The sequence below is a fragment of the Arctopsyche grandis genome, chromosome 6, assembly GCF_051622035.1.
Source record: "Arctopsyche grandis isolate Sample6627 chromosome 6, ASM5162203v2, whole genome shotgun sequence".
In the NCBI taxonomy this organism is placed as follows: domain Eukaryota; kingdom Metazoa; phylum Arthropoda; class Insecta; order Trichoptera; family Hydropsychidae; genus Arctopsyche; species Arctopsyche grandis.
The window spans coordinates 32227258-32239580 of NC_135360.1; the positions used below are offsets into that span (position 1 = coordinate 32227258).

The 12323-nt window shown below is 31.8% G+C and overlaps 2 protein-coding genes across 4 annotated transcripts in view; one reads left to right on the forward strand and one right to left on the reverse strand.

Annotated features, from left to right (window-relative positions):
* Ns4 (Nucleostemin 4) overlaps positions 1-12323 on the reverse strand; it is a 433570-nt gene that overhangs the window by 13087 nt on the left and 408160 nt on the right. The gene's annotated exons all lie outside the window — the stretch shown is intronic.
* Positions 1-12323, forward strand: part of Orco (odorant receptor co-receptor) — a 34810-nt gene that overhangs the window by 1937 nt on the left and 20550 nt on the right. For all 3 annotated transcript variants that reach the window (XM_077432327.1, XM_077432328.1, XM_077432326.1), the window contains exons 3-6: positions 466-602; positions 681-841; positions 2219-2432; positions 9867-10068. In XM_077432327.1, the coding sequence (XP_077288453.1) occupies positions 466-602; positions 681-841; positions 2219-2432; positions 9867-10068 (714 nt within the window). The remainder of the gene's footprint in view (positions 1-465; positions 603-680; positions 842-2218; positions 2433-9866; positions 10069-12323) is intronic.

A 12323-nucleotide genomic window follows, 5' to 3' on the forward strand; every position in this document is an offset into this window, starting at 1 on the left:
GCTCGTACTAGTATTTGTTCGTATTTACACGAATTTGAATTGAATAAATAGGGATAATATATTAAATTGTCTTTAAATGAGAATTAAATAAAATTCCACATATTTCGACAGTAATTATTTCTCGACTTTATTTATAAACATTTTATTTATAATCATAAGAATAAAAAAAATCATTAATTAAATGTAAACATTTTATGCTTATATTTTTATTAAAAAATAGCAAGCACGTAATATATTTTTTTCAATAAAAATTTAAAATACATATTGTAACGATAAACCTTCAGAATAATATATATACTAAATTATCTTTTAAATGTTTGTATATGATAATAAAAAATCCTCAAAAATGTCTGATAAAAACACGCATAAAAATTTTGAAAAAACAAATTTTTCGTAGAATTTCCTCAGAGAATTTGAGCATGCTTTAAAAATATGAAACAAATACAAAGAACGATTTTTCCACAGGACTTTGAGTACGTGGAATCAAACAAACTCCCATCCCTTATTCGCCGAATCGGATGCTCGCTTTCACTCCACCGCAGTCACTAAAATGCGTCGTCTTTTGTATGCCGTCATGATCGGAACAATAATATCCGTCATCGGTAGGTATTCGAAAAAATCAAATGCGCAAACTCTTGGCATATGGAAACTTCGATTATAAACACGATAACCCATTTCAGCTTGGATAACCATAACATTCTTCGGCGAGTCGACTCGGCGAATGAAGTTGCCCGATGTCAACGAAACAGTCATTGAAGAGGTGCCTCGTTTGCCGATCAAAGCCTTCTATCCTTTCTTCAATTTCAGTGGACCTATGTATATATTATGTTTCGCATATCAGGTAATTACGATACACATATTATATATTTAGTATCTAAAACTGCTATTTTTTTTAACTTTTATGGTGTTTGGTTCATGTAACATTTAAATCCTTGGAAAATGCTTGGTAATACCTATAGATCGTATTTTTGTGCAGTGTTTTTATTCATATGTGTTGTGCCCGTTGATTTAAACGGGTGGTTTTGCAAAAGAATTGATACACGAATTAAAATACAGTCATACTTATAATATCGCTATTCTGTCTGTGTGTCTATCTGTGATAACGTTTTGCGTGTATCTGCGATAACGCTTAAACACTGCCAAAAAAATCTATTTATATATATATAAAAATTAATGTCTGTGTGTGTGTGTGTCTCGAATAGGCTCCTAAGCCACTGAAGCGATTGCGATGGAACTTTTAGAATTTGTTGTATGCATGTCCGAGAAGATTACTGTGAAAAAAAAACGGGAATGGAAACGGGAAAAACGGGAATGAGTGTCATTGCAACGCAATAATTTCAAATGTGTTCGATGCCTGCGTTTTTCCGACAAATGGGAACGGGAACGAGAATGCGAACGAGAACGGGAACGGGAACGGGAATGGGAACGGCAACGGGAATGGGAATTGCTTGCGTTATTGTGGCATTGCAAAGCATGCCGGGGTTCAGCTAGTATATATATAAAATTGAATGTCTGTGTGTCTCATATAGGCTCCTAAACCACGATGGAACTTTCAGGATTTGTTGTATGCATTTCCGGGAAGATTACTGTGAAAAAAAAACGGGAAAAACCTCTTAATAATAATATTCGTAATTAAGATTTTACTGGCGGGAAAGTAAAGCTATCCCGTCTTCAACGCTTCACGCCGCGAGTGTGACAATAATCGCGCCACGCCTACCTCGGAGATCCGCTATACCACAAACACTATATATAAAAATAAGTGTCTGTGGAACGGTATTTAGAACGGGAATTGCACGCGTTATTGTGGCATTGGAACGCATGTCGGGTTCAGCTAGTATAGGTATATAAAATTGAATGTCAAATATGTTCAATGTAAACTGTGCTTAACTGGTTGAGTGGTTGTTGAGCAACGCCAGTGGTTGATTTTATCTATATATATATTAAATTGAATGTCTGTCTGTCTGTCTCGTATAAGCTCCTAAACCACTCAATCGATTACTATGGCACTTTTGGAATTTGTTGTATGCATGTCCGGGAAGATTACTGTGAAAAAAAAACAGGGAAAAACCTCTTAATAATAATATTCGTAATTATGATTTCCACAGATGCTCCACACTCCCCCCCTACTTCCCCGCGTCTCATCGACACGATCGGTCGTCACATAAAATAGCTTTAATTGAAAAAGGATATTATACATATGTAGTTTTATCATTAACAGGTATACTGGCTAATTTTCACTTTAATACAAGCCAATCTCTTCGACCTGATGTTCTGCTCTTGGTTGATATACGCCTGCGAACAACTTTTACATCTGAAAAGCATCATGAAGCCTCTAATGGAGCTTTCAGCTTCTCTCGACACTTACAGACCGAACACGGGAGACCTTTTCCGAACTGGCAGTGGAGACTCACAGACGAAACTTGTCGAAGCAGGTATGTACATATGTATATGTATTCGATTTTATTTTTAATTTAATTTTTATTCGTAGTGTAAGCGGTTTTTTTTTTGTTCTATTTGAAAGCCTCGAGCGATGAAAGACACTACCTTTCCGTTCGTTATTTCCAATTAGGATTATCCGGTACGAATGTACACCGGAAAGGGGTGAAAAGCTCTCATTTCCGAGGACTTTTCGTGTTTTTACGATAACAATGGCGAGTATTCGTCCTTTTGATGTATCCCTTTAGCTTTTAATGTCCCCGACGAATTATCGCAGAGTGAGTCAGCGAAAATTTTAGCTTTAATATTACAAAATGCGATATAAAGGGACTTTTCAACGCGTACATGTTAATTCGTCTGTCGTATTTTTTTTTTTAAACTTTATTTTATTTTTGACGTTATAATTCGGGTTTGTAAAAAATTGAAATGAAATTATAAAATGGCAACAGCACACACATTCGAAATCGGAATTTTCGTTTTTAGTATTCAAAACCTGCTGTTAGTAATCATAATAGTACATTTTGTATCGAGAAATGAACGTGAAAATAACCTTTATATAAAATTATATACGTACATACACTGTTGAAGAATTATTGCAAAAATTGATCAATAATTCTTAGGTGTGGTTATTAGACGATTTTCAGACTACTTTTCTACACATAACGAACCTATGAAAAATATAAAATTGAGAATTGACTATACTTTTGGAGGGAATCTTAAAGGAATCTGGGAAAAATATGTTTATATTTATTCATAACTAGTTGTTTTTACTTTATCTATGTACGTAGTAACAATAAATGAAGTTTTGTGATCATACGAAAATTCCAACTCGAGATTTTGACTGATTCGAACTCAGAATCGATTACTGATTACGTTTTCATGATCTAGAAAAAATGTGTGTGTGTGTGTGTCTGTGTATTTTGGAGATTTTTTGAACACCGTTAGTTCTATCGAACTGAAACTTAGAATCAGTTACTAAAATTCTTATCGACACGACGTAAATTTTTTTCAAATTTTTAAGTTAGAAATGGTACCTCCCCTCATACATAGGTAGGTGTCCTCTTTTTTTTAGTTTTTGAATTAAAGTATCTCCCAAACCGCTAACTAAATCGGACTGAAATTTTTTACATGTATGTAATAGAAACAATAATCTTTATATCCTTTTATTTTTTAAATATTTTTATCTGAACCGGAAGTAGTACTTTTACTCTAGAGAATCAAGGTTTTTTATGTTTTTCTCAGAAACCTATTAGTTTATTGAACTGAAATTTTATATCTACTAGTTTAAGCGTAATACCAAGTTATCTATCAAATTTAGTAAGCATCCCTCAACCGGGAGTGGCATTTAACTCTTGTTCGATTTTTCTTCCACTATTTTTTTCAACCCCTTAAACATGTGTGTTCTTCACGAGAAAATTCAAGTATAATTTTTGTATCAATTTGATGAAAATAAAAAAAAATCACTAAAATTAATAAACCGGAAGTGGGATTTTTTCTTCTTAGAAAGGTCAAAAATGTTGTGCCCACTACTCTGTCCACACCTCTGAACGTATCAAGCTGAAAATTTATATTTGTATTATTTATGTACTACCTTAGAGCTGATAAGGTTTTGGTCAGAATTCGTAAACCAGAAATAGTATTTTTTTTTTTTTAGTATTTCATTATTTTATTTTGAGCTTTTAAATTATTTTTATTTTCTTGATATTTAATGTATATAATACTGATAGTGATTCTAAGTATTAAAAAAAATTTGAACAAAATCCGACAACCGGATTTTGCGCTCAATTTGTATTGCTGTCATAGTTATCAGTATTTCAAAATCTGTCTGTACGGTTCAATATCGAATTTTGTTTTGTTACCTTCTTATATTCCTCAAATACATAAACAAAGTCATGGGTTGTTTTTTTCGTTGTTGTTTTCAAATACATAAATATTTTTTTTTTAAATTTATTTGAATCGAAATAAATTAATACTATTTAACGACTGACCAATCACAAACATCTTTGACGACAGCCAATCATAATCAAATTACTGACGCTGTTTCGGTTTTATATATATGATTCGTTCGTAATTAAAATTAATAACTGTCGTTATTTGAACTTTTCACAATTGAAGTATACATACATATGTCGTTATTTTATTTCCGTTTTAAAATGTATGCAGTGTAGTTTGATTGATTAATCTTCGGTATTATTTAGATTTAATTCAATAAGAAACTATTAAAGGGATTTTAATTAGTAAAAGATTTAAATAAATTGTTCGTTAAAATTTAGTTCAATAGAAAATTATTATTTTGAAAATGGTATGAAAAACTATGCTTTACAAAATTGGAACCATTATATGTATATTATAACAAAATAATGAAAATACGTATAGTATGCAGTTATGAAAAAAATCCCATTGATGAAAACGGGACGGGATTTTTCAGCTTTTCATTTTATTTTTAGCGAATGTGTGTTTCGACGCAGAAAGGCAGTTTAATGGTCTTTCAGAAACAAAGGCCTCATGCAAGCATCAAAGCCTTCAAAGGCCTTAAATCCTTTCTAAGCCCTTAAGACTTTCGGCACACGAGTGAAAGCGAGCGCGCGAATTGCGAAACGTTTGACAAAACGGCAGTTTTCAACCATTTTACCGGACCGAATCCAATCAACGAAACGTCTAGAATTCATTTTATCGGAACACGCCATGAATTTTTCACGAGATACAAAATCAATAGACGAATGTACATATCTTATTATGTACAGGTGGCGTAGTTTAATAGGCGATGGTGAAAATTTCACCATTTTGTGCCATCGGATATAATGGCGGCTGATGAAACATAGATGAGATATGGATCGAATGTCATGTGATAGTGTTGGCGTTAAATATTCATGTCATATCGGAAACCCGTATGCGAATATCGACATTTCGTCCTCGTATATTACACATTAGGTAAATTATGTGTGATGATTATTATGCATTTGCATTTGGGCGTGTTGTATTATAACTGTAAAGCCACAGAATAATGATGTGGATTCATATTTTAACGCTGTTTGAAAAGTCAACACTAATTTTCAACGGTGTGTGGATGTTTTATTTTCCAATCAATGAAAATGATGATTGATTGAGTGGCTGTATTGTAAATTATAAAAATATTCAGAAATAAAGAATACAAATATATAGTTTCAGATTGATACGTTCAGGGGTGTGGACATTTTTGACCTTTCTAAGAGGAAAAAATCCCACTTCCGGTTTATAAAATTAATTTTTGTTTTTTTTTTCATGTCATTAATACAAAAATTACACTTGAAATTTTTCGTGAAGTTCACACATGTTTAAGGGGTCGAAAAAAATAGTGGAAGAAAAATCGAACAAGAGTTAACTGTCACTTCTGGTTGACGGATGCTTATCAAATTTTATACATAGCTTGGTTTTGAACTTAAATTGATAGATATGGAATTTCAGTTCAATAAACTAAAAGGTTTCTGAGAAAAAGATAAAAAACCTCGATTCTCTAGAGTAAAAGTAGTACTTCCGGTTCAGATAAAAATATTAAGTTATAAAATTTATAATTTCAGTTTGATTCATTAATATACAAAAGCAGGCAGATGGCACACAAAATTAAAAATAATATATTAATTAGTTTGAATTGAATCTATTTTATTAGATGGAGATAAAAACTTTGTCAAAATTGTTGGTCTAGTGTTCGAGGAAAAATTTAAAAATATATATATGCAAATGTAAATTAGTATACAAAAGACATTATGAGATAGCAACTTAAGCAATAATAAATGAATAAAACATTTTTTTTATTTACATATACTGAATATTTAAATGGAACGGGAACGATTCAGGGAAATAAAATTTTGACTTTCGGCCAACATGGCAAAATACCAATAGTAAGACCCAATCTAAAATATTCGAAACACATTGTAAGGCATACGAATATTCCAAATATTCTAAATGTCGCCTCAAAAACGCATATCGAAAATAGCAAACTCCCTATTGGAGCCAGCTGTTACCGAAACGGTTAAAAACGATTTTACACGAGAGTACAATTTAATAAAAACAAACATTTCAAAACGACACACATGTAGAATGTTTCTACGATTTCACAATTTCACAAAACAAGCGTTTCCAAGAACTATACAAATACATATGTACATATATAACATACAATACAACGTTTCTTAAGGCGTGAATAATTCAGCGAATGTGGACTTTGATAAACTCATAATTTATTCACACCTTATAATCACTAATACGCTTATATACATATAAACTAACTACGATCAAAAGTAGTTCAAGTCTAGGTGAAGGTTCTGTCCTAATAACTTCAATGTTAAAACACAACACGCATATTTTATATATATAGGTACATATTAATGTAAATAATTTAACGTTTAATTTACAAATTTGAAATAATTCCGTTGTAAAATCAAAATACAAATAAAGCGAACGATACGTCGACGTGGAAACATCGGAATCTCATAATAATCCTTTGGGATCCTTTCAAAATTAAATTAATTTGTTTCCGTTTGAACTAATCGCACCGATAGAACGAAAAATTTGTATACAAATTTAAATACTTACAATTTGATTTAAATTAAATCAATTTGTGTGTATTTTTGAAGTTTTTTTAAGCTATTTAATATACATTTATGTATAATATATATTATGTATATAAAAACGGACGAGATGTGTGTGGATATGTTTGTGGCGGGCGCGTGGAGACACAGCCAATCAGAGTCTAGTGCCAGCAGCATAGCTCGGTCGTCAAGTTTCTGCTTAACACCGAGAGGCGTCGGGTTCGATCCCATGAGCTGACCTCGATTGAAAAGAATTTTTCTGAGTACATCTGTCAGAATTGGATACTTGTGACTCCAGGTCGATCGTTTCCTATCAGAGTTTGCCAATTTTCTCTGATTTCATTGTTGAAACGATTCCCGTTTAAAATTGGCTAAAAATTCTTCCTACCTACTATGTCACAACTATTTGAGTATGGATTCATGTACAATAAAATTTATGTACAATTCATAGATGTCTCCTTAATTTCGAGCTTTCAGTGTCTCGTAATTCATTGACTTGTGTAATAAAAATGCTGCATTGTTTGTAATTGGCCAGGAAGGCGCATTGGGGTTTACCAGTAAGGCCTTCCTGGTATATATGTAAAAAAATAAATAAATAAATAATAAGGGGTCTTTATTGTTTACCCACGAATGCACTTAGACAGTGAATGCTCTCTCCCATGTTGCCACTTTACAATATATATGTACATAAATAGGTAAACGCTTTCAAACAATTAAAAATTTCATTCTGTCAGATATTGATCGGTCTAGTGTACATTCGGGCAATAGTCCGTCAACCGAAATAATATTATTATTCAATCATGATACGCTTGTACCTATTAATTATACAGAAATACCTTGTTCAAAGTAGTTTTTATAAATAGATTTAGACTGCTTAATTTACTCAGAATTTAATTACAGTTAGTTAATTGACCGATAGCGTATTGTTTTATAGTATTGGCTTCATTTAAAAATTAAAAATAAAAATGAACCCACTTATAAAACTCACTAATAAACTCACTAATAAACTCACTCCTCAAAAAACAGCTTAATTTTTACTAACCTCTTATACGTTTCACATGGTTTTCGTGTTAGCGGTCATTTTTTATATCCCTTATCTCTTATCCGATCGTTTTCATACTTTGTCATATTGCTCATTTTGGTCATCAATATAAGTTAAGGTATCATCCGCAATTGCGATGGTGAAAAAATATCGTATTAGACACGTTCGAAAATACTGCATCGTATTACACGGTGACGTTTATCCGTCACATTCATCATTCACATCGGTAGTTTCATTACTTTTCGCCCTGCCATCTCGCTATTAAATTTTAAGTATTTAAACGCCTATAACTTTTTCTTTTTTAACTCTATATTTTATAAAATTTGCTTTATAGGTTCTCGTTATCTCTAATATATAAATATTTATAGTTTTGTGGAGGCTTGCTGAGCCAACGGTCTTGGGGATTGCCTTTATGCAGGGTGGCAACACTGTTCAGTGAATCTGACAGAATGACGTTTAACCCATAACCTCAAATCAAAAAAAACTTCTAACCAATACAGGCTTAATATATGTACACAGATCAAACAGTGATAGTTTTATTTTTAGTTATTAGTTATCAGCTGATCTACTCCGGTTATATAACTAGTAAACTAAAAATTTTAAAATAAAAACCCTGGTAAAAAAAACTTTTTTAAATACTAACCTTTTAGTTTTGTATATAATATTAAGATATATAAAATAAAAAAAAACTCAAGTAAAAAAAAAACTGTAGTAAAAAATAAATGTATTTAATAAAACTGTAGTAATAAAATAATGTACTAAAATATAAATAAAATAAAAAGGCAATTTAAACAATATTTCAACAACAAATGTACAAATATGTGGGATTTCATGATTAATATTACAATCAAAGAGTTTTCAATGATTGGGGTTTCAATCAAAACTATGATCCCGGCTTAAACTTATGTAATTAAATATATTTCACTAAGAGGTTTGGGCCGATTTAAAATCATCACATACGCACATATATCATCACATGCGGCCCAAACCTCTTAGTAATATATTTATTTACATTAGTTCAAGCCGGGATCATAATTTTGATTGAAACCCCAATCATTGAAAACTCTTTGATTGTAATATTAATCATGAAATCCCACATATGTATTTGTACATTTGTTGTTGAAATATTGTTTAAATTGCCTTTTTATTTTATTTATATTTTTCATACATCTACATATGCCAGCAGCATAGCTCGGACGTTAAGCTTCTGCTTACCGTCAAGAAGGTGCCGGGTTCTATCCCTGAATGAAAATGAATTTTTCAGAGTATGCTGTTGGTCAGACCTGGATTTGTGACTTCAGGTTGATCGTTTCCTTATCAGAGTTTGCCAATTTTCTCTGATTTCATTGTTGAAACGGTTCCCGGAAAAAAAAATTGGCTAAAAATCCTTCCTACCTACTATGTCACCACTATTTGAAAAATTTGATTGATGTACAATAAAAATTTATGTACAATTCATAGATGTCTCGTTAATTTGCGAGTTTTTTCAGTGTCTCGCAATTCAACGACTTATAATAAAAATGCTGTATTTGTATTTGTAATTGGCCAGGAAGGCGCATTGGGATTTACCTGTAAGGCCTTCCTGGTATATATGTAAAATAAAATAAAAATATGTGCCCATAATTATGGAAGTGGTCTAAGTCAAGAAAAAAAATGTTTTTTTAATCAATTACATATTACAATATAAGCGATATTAAATTATACAACCGAGTAAAATTATATAATTATTTAATAACTAATGAAAAATGCTTAGCCGTAACAATCATCTGACTTGTATAATTATATTCACATTCATTAATTTCCAGACGACATGAAGAAAGAAGAGCCTTTGACGGTAGATTTGCGAACTATATACAGTAACAAGCACGACTTTGGCATGAATTTCCGCACTGGTTCCACACTGCAAACCTTTGGAACGAATGGCGTTAATGGAGCAAATCCCAACGGTCTCACTAAGAAGCAAGAAATGCTCGTGCGATCTGCCATCAAGTACTGGGTCGAGAGGCACAAGCACGTAGTCAGGTACCATCATATATTTTCTCCAGTACACGTACGTGTGCCATACTCTACTGTTATTATTTAGCAATTACACAGACTGTGAGCGTGTTTCAATTATTTAAATTGCCACCACACGGACTTGAAACGTTTCACGGTTAAATACTTAATTATTTATCAGCGATGTGTGTATGTATGTATTACGGAGATCATGCACGTATTGATTTGACTCCTGGCACTTTGTCTGCCGCAGTGGTTTCTCAGAGATGTTTTGTTAGAGGTAAGTTTTGTTTAACCCTTTGAGTATTGATGTATTTTCTGTTGAAAGCCCGCCACGTTGAAAATTTCGCCAACATTTCAAACTAGAATTATTTAGAAATCCAATTGAAAGCAGGTATAAAAATTGTAGCTAATCTAAACAAACCCTAGACAACTACCGCCAAAGATTTCTGAGTTTTGTAACGGTGTGTTTAGACTCTCTAATATATCTTCCAAGAGCTATTCGACTTCTTAATGAAATCGTTGCTGCTGTCCCTGAATGTGATATTTTCCACCTTGGGGAGCGTAGATTATCGGATATTATCTTAACATATTTATCTGGTAACCTGCGCTCATCATTACTTTCTTAATTTGAATGTGATGAATGAGTGGAATCTTAATCTACTCTCTTCCATTTGGGCCTCGTTGTGATTTTATTTTTTATTCATATTTTGTTTTATTTTATTTTACTTTTTCTTTCTCCTTTGTATATTTTTATATACTATTTTAATTTTGTTCAGTGTAAACAAAGAATGGGATTTATGGATTTTATTTTTAATTTTTACACTTTTGTTATATTTTTTTTCTCTCTGAATGATGTATTATTTTCCTTTTGTTACTTTTTTTTTTATTATTTTATTTTACCATGTTTTCTGCTTTTGCTTTTTTCCTTTATTTACAGTTTACTTCTTTTTATATCATGTTTTTATATATTTTTCAAATGTAGGCCATTGTGGCGCATTAGGTTCTTCCTGTAATGCCACAATGGTCCAAAACTATTAAATAAATAAATAAATCTTGCAAAAATATAAAATAAACAAAAGAAGTCTATTAATGAATGTATTTTCCAAAACTAAGTTCCATCTTCTTCATTGTTGTTAAAATGTAATGCTCACAATCTAAATGCCAAACCACAATCTAAAATACTCAGAACTTCTACTATGGTTATAAATTCAGAAATTCCGGTGTAAGCCAGTCTTTATAAACATTGACACGGATTACACCACCCATCTTTCCTGTTGTCACAAACCTTCTGTATTTATTGTGTGCATAATTTGTAAAAATTATGTACAAAATCTAAATCTATAAATGTCTCAATGGATTAATTAACAAATTGCTATTTCGTGTTCTTCAGCTTCTGGAAATACAGTGATTTATGTAATAATAATAATTCTGCATTGTTTGTAATTAATTGTCGAGGAAGGTGCATTGGGGTCTTCCTGTCAAGCCTTCCTGTTATATATCTGTGTAAAATAAAAATAAAATTTCGAACGGGTGAACGGCGCATTAATACGCGCATGCGCCTATAAATTACCTTACACTATATTTACAATATACATATACCTGTAATATATAACTTTATTTTAATTCATGTATAAATTCCTTTTTGAAATCAACGGGTACAACACTAGTGATATATAAAACATGTACAAATAACAATATGGTGACACTTTCGTATGTTTCATTGTAGTAATGGAGAATTCATGAGAAATAAAACAAAAAACCAGTATGTATAAAAAGCTGACGCATACAAAATTCCCTTAGCCCTTTGAGTGCTGACGTTTTTTCTGTTGAAAGTCCGCCACACTGAAAATTTCGCCAACATTCCCAAATAGAATTATTTAGCCCAAATAGAAAGCAGGTATAAAATTGTAGCCAATCCAATAAAACCCTAGATAAATACCGCTGAGGATTTCAAGTTTTTGTAAAGGTGTGTTTAAACTCTCTAATATATCTTGCAACAATATAAAATAGACAAAAAAATGTCTATTAATGAATGTAGTTTTCCAAAACAAGTTCCATCTTCTTCATTGTTGTTAAAATGTAATGCTCACAATCTAAATGCCAAGCCACAATCTATAATACTCAGAAGTTAGGAATTTACATCGAGTAATTCTGCTATGGTTATAAATTCAAAAATTCCGGTGTAAACCAGTCTTTATAAACATTGACACGGATTACAAGACCCATGTTCACTGCATTTTTTTTCAATGCTACATAGAAAGGCTTAGCGGGTAGTATTC